The following is a 13146-nucleotide window of genomic DNA, read 5'->3' as shown; positions in this document are numbered from 1 at the left end:
AGATTTCCTTAAGTCCCTGCTCTTTGTCTTAAAGCTGTGATACGGACTATTCCTGGAAGGAGATCCCAGGTGCCTCTCAAACAGACTCTGATGTCTATTGTAAGAAGACAATCAAGAGCTCTCTTAGAAGACATCTAGTAGAAGGACACCTTTTAAGTTTTTGCCTGACAAACTCAGTTGGTTCCTGGTGCAAAGATCAATACTTATACCCAGATTCACCCCTGGCCATCACAGGTAGCAAGATTAATTTCACATTCAAATTATTAAGTTAAATTGTTGTTATTCTTCTGACTGGCATTAAAACCTGTACTTTATCATTGTTTTTAGGTGATCCACATATTGATAACGGCAGCATGATAGTGCTAAAAGCAGCCAGTATGCTTCTGCTCCTGGCTTTGGTGGTAGTTAGCGTGGTGCTCTTCTACTTTGTCAAAAAGAAGGTATGCATTATACACTGACACACACACACACACACACACACACAAACACTCATGAGGACATGATGCTGACCCTTTTGTGTTTTTAATAGAAACCCAAGTATCAGCCCCAGCTTCAGATAATTCAGATGGTTGGACCCAATGACAATGATTACATCTACATAAACTTCGAGGAGTTTGGGTATGACCAGAAATGGGAGTTTCCCAGGGAGAACCTGGAACTGGGTACGAACTACACCTGGCATTAGATATGATACCAGAAATAATTCATTACAAGCAATTTGTAAATGTAACAACCCTGCATTTAAAATCACATTTAGTACAAAAGTATTACCAGCTAAATTTACTTAAAGTATTAATGGTAAAATAAATTATTTACTCAAGTGGTCCAAACATAGAATACACATCTTAGGTGGGAAAGGAAAGAAGAAAAATCAAAGTTCTGCTACACAGTCGGCAGTAGCTCAGTACTTAGGGAGTTTGTTTTGGAACTGGAGGGTCCCTGGCTCAAGACCCTGTACAGACCATAGTACGGAGTGTGGACTGGTAGCTCGAGTGATGCCAGTTCAACTCCTGGGCACTGCCAAGGTGAACCCTCCTCAACTGCTCAGGGTGCCTGTTCAGCAGTTGCAGACCACTAACTCTGTCATCTCTCCATTAGTGCATGTGCAGGACTTGAGCATGTGAGTGTATTTCAGGTCTGTGTAATAACAACAGAGTGCAAATTGTTTCTATCCTTTGCTTTTGGGATTACCTCTTTGGACCTTTTAAATGAAACCATCTGAGAAATTTAGAGGGGAAATCACTTTTTAGTGGAGCTTCTTATAACTCTGACACCTCAAGGGTGACAAGGGGCCACAAGCCAAAGAAGTTGGGTCACTGGTTTAATGTTTAACAGTGCATTGTTTTTTTTAAGGTAATCCCATGTTTTAGTAAGTAAAGTACCGTTACCTCAAAACTAAACTTACAGTACTTAGTTGCATTCCACCACTACAAGACTTTATGGTATTGTTCAGAGTCTCATTACAATGTGCCAATAAAGTTACACTTGCCTTTAATGGTAAAATGTTTCTGTGTGTCACTTCCCCCAGGTCAGGAGCTGGGCTCTGGGGCCTTTGGCAAGGTGGTCCAGGCTACAGCTTATGGCATCAACAAGCCGGGAGTCTCACAGCAGGTGGCCGTCAAGATGCTTAAAGGTCAGTATTTCATATATTTATTTCGTCAGCAAAATGCAAAATGTTATGGAGATCATGTCAGTAGCTGCTGTAATATATTTGACATTGCAGAGAAACACCAGACAGTGGAGAAGGATGCCCTGATGTCTGAGCTTAAGATGATGACTCACATCGGTCACCATACCAACATTGTTAATCTGCTTGGGGCATGCACAGAATCAGGTTCAGTTACCTTTCCTAATTACACACATGTACAACAAATGTGTTTACACTCATTGCATCTGATTTTATCCCAAGTAGGCTTTTGTCATATAGGTTATGTGGGTTATATGTTAGCTCTAGTGCCATGATTTCAGATAATCTTGACCGCCCCCATTCATAATTTGTTTTCCCCGTACAGGACCCATATACCTGATTTTCCAGTACTGCCGTTATGGAGATCTACTGAACTTCCTAAAGACAAACAGAGTATGCTACCACAAGTCTGTGACCGATGCTTTCAACAAGGACCGTTTCAGCAGCATTTACCACAACCAGCAGCCCAGGAAAAGCTCTGGGTGGGAACAATGGGAATCAAGGTGTGGGAAGAGCAATAGTGGGAATAGTGTGGTGATAAGTACGACAAAGGGTATATCAAACACAAACAAGTACACCATTCTGACAACAAAATTGGCATATTGCAATTAATATTAAATAAAATAGGATTAATAAAAAAAAAAAAGATAAAAGACAATATTCTATATAAGTGCAGGCATATTTGTAAACCAAATCTGTTGGAAGTTTAACTTTGCAATGATTATCAAGTCATATTCGTGTTTTCTCAGTGAGCAGCACACAGCAGAGGGAAATTACATGCCCATGTTCGGCTCTCCCACCAGAGGGCAGGAGGACATCGCCCTCCTCTCCATCAGCTCTGGTGACATTGACGGTGAAGGTGAAAAAATACCACCTGAAGAACATGCATGTTGTCAAACAGTTATGCTAATACATTAACACCTTCAGTTGCCATAGAAGAGAGTAAGAGATTCCTCTGAGCCGTGTCAATCCTAACTGATCCTAGTTTATGTGCAGACCCAGCGACCTGTGAAGACCCGGACGATCAGACTGATGACCTCCAAACCCTGACCTTTGATGACCTGCTCTGCTTTGCCTACCAAGTGGCCAAAGGCATGGAGTTCCTCTCCTCCAAAAATGTAAGAAACCAAGGACTACACATTATAGAAACTTTTTTCGTATCTGTCAACCCCCCATTCTTGACAAAGACAACTATTTTGATGATTGATGATTAACGACCATTAAGGTTATTTAAGCAAAACACCAAAGAGTTCTCAAGTCTGGCTTCTCTCTTTTCTTCGTATTACATAGTACATAGCAAGTTTATCTATCGTTTGGGGGGTTTGGACAAATAATCCGACAAAACAAGATAATAAAGACATTATCTTTTGCCAAATTGTATGGCATTTTATAGACCAATCAATGAATCTAAAACATAATCAGCATCTGTATTATTGTAAATTGCAGCCGTTAACATCACACTTTTAATACAAAGATTCTTCCTGTTTGTGAAGAGATTTTACCAAAATATACTGTGTTGGATTGTAATGAAAACATGTTATGATAAAAAAAAATGTTATGAAAACTATTTTGAAAACTTTTTTCTTTCTAACCTTTTCTTTCTCTCTAACCTGTTGTATCTCCAACTGCTGGTCTGTTTTAGCCAGATTTTTATGGACAGTATAAAACATGAATGTAAAATTGTTGTTAGCCTCCAAAACTTGTGTGCAAGATGTCAGTCCAGTAAATTGATATATCAACAAAGAACACAACATGTTCAAATGTCAAACTGCAGTCACAGGCTTGGTCTTAGACCGTGATTGAAGTAAACATTGGGAGGATTGGTCTTTTCTGTCTGCAGTGTATCCATCGAGACCTGGCAGCCCGAAACGTGTTGGTGACAAATGGCAGACTGGTGAAAATTGGTGACTTTGGACTGGCCAGGGACATCGAAAACGACTCCAACTATGTTGTTAGAGGAAATGTATGTCAAATGATACTTTTATTTTACAGCATTCATTGGTTGCTAAGTTCTGTAGATGTTTTATCACTTCTCTCTCACATTATGTGGTTGACATGACTTTGCAGGTGCGTTTGCCAGTGAAGTGGATGGCACCAGAGAGCACCTTTCAGGGGATCTACACCATAAAGAGTGACGTCTGGGCTTATGGCATTCTCCTTTGGGAAATCTTCTCACTTGGTAGCCTTTGTCAGCACTTCCCATGAGCAGTAGCCTACATTTAGAAAAGACAAGAACACAATCAGTTCAATTCAATGCAACAATTAATGCCAACTCTGTCTGTCTAACTGTCAGGTGTTACTCCGTACCCTGGCATGAAGGTGGATCACACGTTCTATTCAATGATTGAGAGAGGATTTAAGATGGAGTGTCCATACTACGCCAACGAGTCTGTGTAGGTGTCTTCTGTCTGTATGCAACTATTATGTTTCTTTAGTAAATATTTTTAAATAGATTTTAGACATTGCCTCACTGAGTGGTAACATCTTTGAGCAGTGGTCGAAAGTAACTAAGTAACTTTTAATACAGTTTTAAGGTACTTGCCCTTTTGTACTATTTTTGTTACTTTATCCTTCTACTTCACTACATTCCAGAAGGAAATGTTGTCCTTTTTACTTTACTACAGTTATTTAAGAAAGTTGTTTTTAAATACAGGTTCATATGGATCAAAAAACAGGTTGAACTAAATACACAGATGTTTTTGCTTAAAAAAAATAAGGTTTTTGGGACCCGATTGAAGCACAAATTGTATAAGATTTGAGCATTTCTACTTTTAGAAATTGGAATGTATAAAATAGTTAAACTAGCTCCACCTCAGCTACTACAGCAAAATGTTGCTTACACATTACAGTACTAAAGATTATCCAATAATATAATATATATATTGGATAATACAATACAATGAAATCCTCTATTTGATGGGACTTTTGATGCTTAACATAACTTTTGTTCTATTAGTACTTTCTTTTAAGTAAAGGATCTGAGTAATTCTTCCATCACTGTCTTTAAGAGGAAACACAGCAGTGCAGCTTTCTTTGACTTCTAGTTATGATGAATAACTGTTAATCCAAATACAGAAACTAATGCAAAATATTTCTTATCTTTCATCTTGTCTCCCTGCCTTTCTTCTCCAGGTACTGGGTGATGTGTAAGTGTTGGGCTCTGGATCCCTGCGACCGGCCATCTTTCTCCAAACTGGTGTCCTTTATGTGTGAGCAGCTGAGAGACAGAGAGGAAAAGGTAGGCAGAGTTTTATCCTTTTCACCTCCCAACTGGACAGACATGTAAACATTTGTATCTGATCTACAAGGAGCATTATATTCTTCCTCTTTCAGCTCTACCATAACATCCTTGACCAGACATCCAACGAATACCAGAACCCATCAGCCATTCTGGACATTTTCGCCTTGACAAACCTGAATGAGAACAAGACTGCCAATGATTACTGTCCAACCCATGCAACTGAAGAAAGCAAAGCAGAAGTTTCAGATTCTGACACTGTGGCAGCTGAGGAGAAGCTTTCGAAGCCATCTGATACGGAGTGATAACATATCACTGAATGCATGTTGATCAAATGTTCAAAACCATTTCATCTGTACTTTTAAAAAAAATACAGTTTATTTAAGATGTTTTTAATAGTGACAGTAGAATGCACTTGCTTTTTATTCAATTAGAATATGGTAACAAAACAAGGTTTTAATTATGTATATGGAATTTTGATGAATTATATTAATAAGAAAATTGGGTCTGAATGTAAAAAAAAATGTTTATGGTGCAGCCAATAAAGGAAAACAGTTTAACAAAAGGATCCTAAACTGTCTCAGGACAAGCCATGTACGGTGGGTTGTAACTTTTTTATAGGTCTATATATATTGTGTAGCAACTGATCAACTTTGAGTTTTAGATTTGATCATATACCATATATCATAGTGTTATGCTGTTAAATGTGATGGTAATTATTTATGTTGTGGTCTCTTATATTATGTCGGCAGTTATTACTTGCAGATTAAACCCAATGTTTTTTACACATATATATATATATATTTTCATTTTTTTTTGAACTTTCATGTTTTGGAACATTTAAGTGGATTTTTTATTATGTGTATTTGTTTGTGTTTGTTTCAGCATTATACCTGCAATAAAATGGGATTTTCACTTCTCAGATTGTTTTATTTGAGTTATTTCCAAAAGCCTAAAGAGGAGTAACTATTCAGAATTAAACAAGAAAAGAGCAAAAAATTACAGAAATTATTACATTCTTACAGGACACATAATATATACACACTATAAATCAGTGGTGGAAGACATATTCAGATACTTAAAGCAATACCACACTGTGAAAAGACTGTAGCCCCTGCATTCAAAACCTTATTCAAAGGTATGTAAGTATTATCAGCCAAATGTACTTAAACATCTTTGGGTTGAAGTGGAAAAGGCTCTCAGGAGATTGAAGTTGCTGCAGAACACTGCTCAGTCAGTTACTGAAGTGAAGGGTTTAAACGGGACAGATGCTGCAGACCTAAGTGGAAGATCCAAACTGAAGTGCAAACTGTCTACAGTAAGAAAGGAATAGGAGGCAAGACCTAGACCTAGTTTTGCAAAGCTATTTGCCAAAGTTTGGATTCATCATATATTGGTGCAACTGAAAACCAAAATCCACCGGGACTCCAAATTTGAAAAAAGCACTTAATGCAGTCACTTATAGTGTTGGCTCTCTGCTTCTGACAACTACAGGGTGGAAATGAGATTTCTGTGATGTGAAAATGTAAGTTCCCAGACCTGATATTCACACGGGAACTTAGTGATCTCCTCCCAAGGCCCAGAGGCCATCCTTCAGTATCTGTTTGAATGAACGTGGGCTGAAATTGAGGTTGTAGATGTGATACCACCCCAAAAACCTCTACAAGGCCATTTTTCAAGACCTGTGTTTAAGTGCTGGACTGGTCTCTATGAGGCTAGAGAAAACCTTATTTCCACTTCTTTCAAAGATTAGGCTACCTGATGGAACTACTAAAAATGTGTAACTGAAGAATCTTCTCATCTGAGCTATTTCAAATTTCTGCAGACGTACATCGGTGTTGGGTTTTGGAAGTGGAATGTGCTGTGTCTACACAGGAAAAACACACACAATGACAACAAACGACACAGAATAAGTAAAAACAGCCGATGCGTAAAATGACAACAGAGAGGGGACCACAAAGACGTTAGGCATGACAGAAAATAAACCAAAACATGTAGGCTCAGCGACTACAAGAGTAGTAAACAGTAGACAGCAAGGGGCGTAGTTTTACCGTCTCTCGGAGCAGGGAGCTGGTGGAAAATACAGGAAGTGCAACTGTTGCAGGCGGTAAGAAAATGTATGAATTGTCCTGAATTATACAGTACAATACAGTAAAAAAAAAGCGCTTAAGTAGCCTACAAGTATTTAGAAGTAAGGGCACATTTGTTTGCTCTTTACAATTGTCTCTATGGATACACGAGTAGCCTACTCTGGTGACTTTTTACAGGGCGGTGTTGAATGTGTTGTGTTTTCACCATATAGAGCCACACAGTCGCATTCGTGCTGGATTTCTTTTTGTTTGTCTTGAACAATTATTAGCTACATGTTTAGTTAATTGGAAACCATTTATTTCAGTTTATTACTTTTTATTTTAAGAAACACAAAACTGTGGAGAAAATAAAGCTCCCGCTCCCACGAATAGTAGCCTAGGCTAGAAAAGAACCGGACATGGCATTTGACATAGGCCTAACTAACTAATAACTTAACTTTTCTTTCTTTATGCTCAAGGAGATGACAGAGATCAGTCTGCATGGAGAAGCATCTTAAATTTGCATCAGGTATGCACTGCCATTTTACCTTTTCAGCAACCTCCTCTTTTCAACTTCAAATGACTTGCAGTTGATCTGACATACAACCACAGCCAGGCGGGCTTGTTCTGTGTCCAACAGTGCATTAACCCTTGTTACAAAGTCCTGTCCGAAGATCAATAAACATTGCGTGTCCACCTCCTGATGAGATCTCCACATGAGCATGGATATCGCCACAGTAAATGCTCTTCCTTACGAGGATTTTGTGAATATTTTGGGCAATGTGGTGGAGAAATGTCCCATTATAACAGCTGCTGTGTGGTCGGGGCGTCCCTTTGCGAACTTGACTGCTTTGGAGACTGCAATCAGCGAATTCATCGATGCTCTCCCAGAATCAGGTGAGATGGGCCATAGACCACATTTCGTTAACTTTTCATTTTCTTTGTTATAGATATTTTGTATTGTGAGTGGCCGCCTCAAGGGTTGTTTGGCCCTAAAATGTGATTTAATCCACACGCATCGGGACTGATAAAACACTATATCTTATTGTGCCCAGGTAAAGAGGGGATCCTCAGGTGTCACCCGGACCTCGCGGGCAGGGACCTCCAGAGCGGCACCCTGACCCGGGAGTCGCGCGAGGAACAGGCAGGATCCGGGATGGATGCGCTGAACTGCGCAGAAGCCTCGCGCATGGCCCGGCTCAACGAGGAATACAAGGAGCGCTTCGGTTTCCCGTTTGTCATCTGCGCCCGAATGAACGACAAGGCGAACATATTACGGCAGCTGTCCGAGCGCTGTTTGAACGAGCGCGCGGTGGAGAGGGCGCTCGGCATCGAGGAGGTGAAGAAGATATGTCGCCTGCGTCTTCAAGCTCTCGTGCTCATTGACGCTCCCAACAAGTTATAAACTTTAACAACGAGTTTATGCTAAAATGTTACTGTGCCATTTCAACAACCCGGATGCAAAGACTGTCATTGTCCTGAGGACTGTAGGCCTAGACTGTGTGATATTTGCTTTATTCCAAATGTAATGTGCGGGTATTCAAGCATCATACTGTAGGCCTACAATGAATTTTCCAAACAATACAATATATATGTACCTTTGATTCTAATTTAACAATGTACATGATAATAGCTTAGGCTTATATACAAGTGGCAAATATATTGTTTTACGCATAGGAATATACATTCAAAAACTTGATTGTACTCACATTTCTGAGATGGAAAAACAATTCACTGTAAAACTTTATTAGACCATGCAACAGTTTGTGCTGCACCCATGTTGCTGGGGGGCAAAGGGGAGGGGTAAAGAAATGTCCCTTCAGTCCAGTAAATGACAGTGGCAAGTAGGCTATCCAATAAGGAAGAGGTCCCTTCAAGGGGATTCCTGGTTAAGGAGCACTTTATTTAAATGCCATAACTCTGAGACTCATAACTTTCACTCGCCAACATCGCCCTAATTATGAATCTAAGGATTCCTAAAAAAAAAAACATAAATCCACTCAAATGAGACTGCCTTAAAATGTGGATTTGAAGTCTATTTATATTGGTTTCCATCGAAACCAACAAGATCCCTGCAATATGAGTTTATTAAGTCCCAGTCTCAGAACCTGCTGCGGGTCTATGCGAGCTCCCTGGCCTTGGGTGCGGAGAGGGCGTGACCTGCAGTGGGGAAACGGGGGGCGAGGTGGTGTGAGCTCCGTTCGTTGAGGTAACCCCTCCCGTGGCTTCCCCCTGGTCCCCAGAGCTGATGGAGGAGTCCTGGTCCGGGTCAGCCCCCCTCGCCCTCCTCCGGTCCTCCTCCTTCTTCCACTTCATGCGCCGGTTCTGGAACCAGATCTTGATGTGGCGCTCGGTGAGGCTGAGGGTCAGCGCCAGCTCCACGCGGCGCGGCCTCGAGATGTAGCGGTTGAACAGGAACTCCTTCTCCAGCTCCAGCAGCTGGGCTCGCGTGTAGGCAGTCCTCGTGCGTTTATTTTCCTCCGATTCCGCTATCACGTATGGGCCTGGAGACAAACAGAGATTAAGTGTCCTCACAAATGAGATACAACTTCATAGAAGTCATTTGTCAAAGGCATTTGAATGTTTATTATTAGTGTTGTTTGGTCTAAATTTCAAGCAATGTCATTGTAAAGTCATTTGATTAATTATCATAAAGGGAGGGTTTTGTTTTTGCTGAAAATTACTACAGGGCTTAATTGAAGTGCATGGATCAGATTGTGACCCCCTCAGCAGGCACCATAGTGCATATTTGTCTTCTTATAGCCAGCAAAATAAACGTTCATTTACTTGTAGTTTTACCGGGAATTCACAATTACGATACTTGAAAAAAATTCCTTAGTCAAATTTTGAAATCTGAAATCTGAGCACACGATATAGCAGTTCTGAGGGACATTTAGGTTATTGTTCTTAAACGGAATTAGTTTAGTTAGTTTGTTAGTTTGTTAGTCGGTTAGTTTTTTCAAGATTATGTGGTAAATTGTTCTGCAGATTAAGATTTTGGTAAAGGTATGACAGGGGTTCAAAATTAGCTCCAGCTAACAGCGACCCATTTCAGATCTGATTTTACAAATACGATAGATCAGTTTGTGAGATCTGAGATCTTTTTATTGTGGCTTAGTCACTGAGTCATTACACATTTTTTTCTATGGCTGAATTGCTGCAGTAGGCTATGTATTTAGAAGGCATCGGCCGTGAGAGTGGAACAAGTAGCCTAACCTTCTACATGCCATAAAGCCACCAAACACACACACACACATATATATATATATATATATATATATATATATATATATATATATATATATATATATATATATATATATATATCCTACCTTTAGTATAGACATGTGTTTTTTGTGTTAATTCAAATTGAAAGTTAAATTTAGATTATGCTCATTTTTTTCAAAAATTAAAAGTAGGTTATCTAAGTTAATTCATAAGTTTAATTGCAACAATTTGTGTGAATGCAAGCCATAAATGCCCAATTTATGAAGGCACGAATGACAACTTTGACCCTTGGCATCCAGCTAATGGGGATCCTAATAAAATCAAATCACTCTATTAGTCTTGTGCGTTTTGCATGTCAGCCTCTTTGTAATGAACGTGTCACCTTGTCCGTTTCTAAACTTAAATCTAACTATTATGCTATTAAGCCACTGGCATGTCTTCAATACACTGAACAACTATGCGCAAAATAGACCAAAGGTAGACCGTCATGTCACAGACGCAGAATTTTTCTCTGATTTGAGAAAATTCTGAGAACATCATAGATATTTTAGTTCAAAACCTTTGTAGTCTACTTTCACATTTTTCTCTAGAGAAAACATGCTTAAACAAACCTGAAGTTGGTAGGCCTACAGCCTAATTAAAGCTATTTAAAATGCCTCCATATGAAGTAACTTAAATTTAAATTTAAATTTAAATTTAAATTTGGTGAAAGTCTAGCCATGCATTTTAATATAAAATATGTATTACCAGGACCACATCAATCAAAACCGATTGTGGTAGGTGTGTTTTTAACGGCCTATTATACTCTATTATACAGCCTATTGATGGTTTAAGATACGGCGATTTGTGAATATGTTTTGTATAGACAAACCCCACATTTTTGTGACGATAAGACCTGATAAAAGCAAGCGCTGACCTTCCGGGCCTTTTACAAATTGACTGACAAGGTAAACTGAAACACCCAGGATCATATTGTTGGGAGCATGATGTCATTGTAGGGCCTCGGTGCTATGACTACATAGTAGGCTAATGCTGTAAACACACTTGCATTTTTAAATAAGATGATAAATGAATCTGCCTTCAGCTCTCCATTCAGTGATTGCCTTTGTTATTATGATCTGAAACACATGACACGTACTGTAGCGGTTTGGAAAAAAGAATACCTGCCCACTGTCCCTTCCAGGTGTGTGAGTGAGATTTTGTGGTTTTCATCCAGGGGAAAGGGAGATGATATGTGCTCTGTTCCCCCATGTCTCCATAGCCTGCAGCAGGCGGGAGAGGTTGCTGCTGGAGCCCCTGAGGATGGTGGAGCTGCTGAGGCACACTTGGATCTTCCCGCATGGGTAGACTGTAAGAGGGGGCGATGTCAGGAAGGCTGGCCTGCTCCAAGGCTCCCATGGACGGCGGTGTGTAGACGGAGTGGACCTGCCTGCTCATGTAGAGGCAGGGCGGCGGGCTGTGGCTGTAGTCCTCCCCGTGTGCTCTCTGGTAGGCACAGGAGTCTTTAAAAACCTGAGAAGGATAAAAATGATCTTCCCGATTCATGGCTTCCGCGGACCCGCACATGTACCGTACCTGCGCTCTGCCTCGGCGTGGACCTTCTGCTCTACCGGTCTCTGGCGCAATTGCGAGGCCCTTACAGCTGCACACAGGTGTGTCCCTCTGCCACCATGTGACTCTGCAGAGCCAAAGCCATTGGTTTCACTGTTTACAGACCTATAGCCCTCAGTGTCCAGGATATGTAGCGTGTGGGATTTTTCAGTAAATTACACAGAACTGCAGTCTGCGCGTAAATCAATGCCAGTCTGTAAATACCGCAACGTTCACCTGGCTGGCACCCACCTGTGTTTCACCCCCACAGCAGCAACAGACAGTAAACAGGTGAATCTGTGAGACCCTATTTCCAGAAAGAGGTACCAAATGGTCTAGAGCGCATGAGACGTTGTATGAAAAGGAAGGATTGTCTTCAAACAACGTGGCATCAACACTTTATATGGACATATCTCTCGTCTGCCCTCCGCGGCTGATAAATTGATGTGTATGGGCGCAAACATTGGTTGACCTGCCAGATAAGAGACCTGGATGGAGAGGCCGTTGTCTTGGATACTCGGGCGAAAAGCTCAAACATGATACTTTGTTTCCAAAACCTTTTTTCATTTGTCTACACCTTTCTGACTTTTAAAATGTACCCATTACACTTCTGTAAATGCATCATTTAACACCATTTAGCGCGCGTGGGCACACGGTCCCTACACGAAGGGTCCTTGGCGATAACAAACACAGAGCCGCTGCGGCCGCTGCACTCTCGCCATGTTTGCTCGCCATTAGGCATTAGCAGGTGTGTGTCCACCCCATTAAACAACAGCTCTCGTGGTAAACCAATTAAGGTTGGAGTGAGCAACAAAACTCAATTAACCGGTGTGCGCGTGGAACGTGTCTCCAACATCCGCGAGCTCACCTGCGCGTTTACGCAACATTTTCAGCCTCTGCCACGCGACCGGAGTGATTTCACTATTTTTCATGTAAATTGTACAGGACGACCGTACGTTTACCTTGATAGTGTATATCAATAGACTATTTGCACTGAGTTCTTCAAAAGCAATTATGGCACTTTCCACGGTATCTTAATGGGGCACTCAGCGATGCAATAAAGTTCATGTAAACCTATTCTTTATAAATCACCCCCTGCACTATGGCCTAATGGTGTTTATATTTGATCACCGTTTCAAAGAGGAAGGAAACAGTTAACCCAAGCTATTCTCCACTACAGTGGAGATGGACAACGTGATTTATGAAGCATGAGGGGCGTTAAACGCATTTTAGCTGACTTTCCAGGCAAAATTTGGCGTAATGGCTTGAGCGAGGAGTAATGCATCTTAAATTTAGATAGCCTATAATAGATCTATGGGTAATCAAGACCGAAG

The 13146-nt window shown here is 40.7% G+C and overlaps 3 protein-coding genes across 4 annotated transcripts in view; 2 read left to right on the top strand and 1 right to left on the bottom strand.

Moving 5' to 3' along the window:
* LOC116672539 (receptor-type tyrosine-protein kinase FLT3) overlaps nucleotides 1–5849 on the top strand; it is an 11098-nt gene extending 5249 nt beyond the window's left edge. Inside the window, exons 12-24 of one of the 2 annotated variants that reach the window (XM_032504442.1) lie at nucleotides 35–234; nucleotides 328–440; nucleotides 530–662; nucleotides 1529–1633; nucleotides 1724–1834; nucleotides 2013–2169; nucleotides 2437–2546; nucleotides 2684–2805; nucleotides 3528–3650; nucleotides 3755–3866; nucleotides 3981–4080; nucleotides 4820–4925; nucleotides 5021–5849. In XM_032504442.1, the coding sequence (XP_032360333.1) occupies nucleotides 35–234; nucleotides 328–440; nucleotides 530–662; nucleotides 1529–1633; nucleotides 1724–1834; nucleotides 2013–2169; nucleotides 2437–2546; nucleotides 2684–2805; nucleotides 3528–3650; nucleotides 3755–3866; nucleotides 3981–4080; nucleotides 4820–4925; nucleotides 5021–5230 (1702 nt within the window). In that variant the 3' untranslated portion in view covers nucleotides 5231–5849. Of the gene's footprint in view, nucleotides 1–34; nucleotides 235–327; nucleotides 441–529; nucleotides 663–1528; nucleotides 1634–1723; nucleotides 1835–2012; nucleotides 2191–2436; nucleotides 2547–2683; nucleotides 2806–3527; nucleotides 3651–3754; nucleotides 3867–3980; nucleotides 4081–4819; nucleotides 4926–5020 lie in introns of both variants that reach the window. The other variant, XM_032504441.1, reaches the window with a different exon arrangement.
* A 1624-nt stretch (nucleotides 5850–7473) lies between these two features.
* urad (ureidoimidazoline (2-oxo-4-hydroxy-4-carboxy-5-) decarboxylase) lies at nucleotides 7474–9754 on the top strand. The gene is made up of 2 exons (XM_032504506.1): nucleotides 7474–7891; nucleotides 8050–9754. The coding sequence occupies exons 1-2, from the start codon at nucleotides 7711–7713 to the stop codon at nucleotides 8397–8399; spliced, it is 531 nt and encodes a 176-aa protein (XP_032360397.1). The 5' UTR covers nucleotides 7474–7710; the 3' UTR covers nucleotides 8400–9754.
* pdx1 (pancreatic and duodenal homeobox 1) lies at nucleotides 9114–13065 on the bottom strand. Its single transcript, XM_032504501.1, is given in 3 exon segments — nucleotides 9114–9157; nucleotides 9160–9498; nucleotides 11386–13065. Coding segments are annotated over 3 exon segments (786 nt in total). The 5' UTR covers nucleotides 11789–13065.
* Nucleotides 13066–13146: the final 81 nt, after the last annotated feature.

This window comes from Etheostoma spectabile, chromosome 22 (assembly GCF_008692095.1).
Source record: "Etheostoma spectabile isolate EspeVRDwgs_2016 chromosome 22, UIUC_Espe_1.0, whole genome shotgun sequence".
NCBI lineage: Eukaryota > Metazoa > Chordata > Actinopteri > Perciformes > Percidae > Etheostoma > Etheostoma spectabile.
The sequence above is the reverse complement of the archived record's forward strand: the minus strand, read 5'-3'. Positions and strand labels throughout refer to the sequence as shown.

Bases quoted from the DNA above. Each gene is read 5' to 3' on its own strand.
- urad (XM_032504506.1), top strand. From the start codon at position 7,711: ATGAGCATGGATATCGCCACAGTAAATGCTCTTCCTTACGAGGATTTT. The intron at 7,892-8,049 runs GTGAGATGGGCC...TATTGTGCCCAG, and splicing joins CGATGCTCTCCCAGAATCAG to GTAAAGAGGGGATCCTCAGG.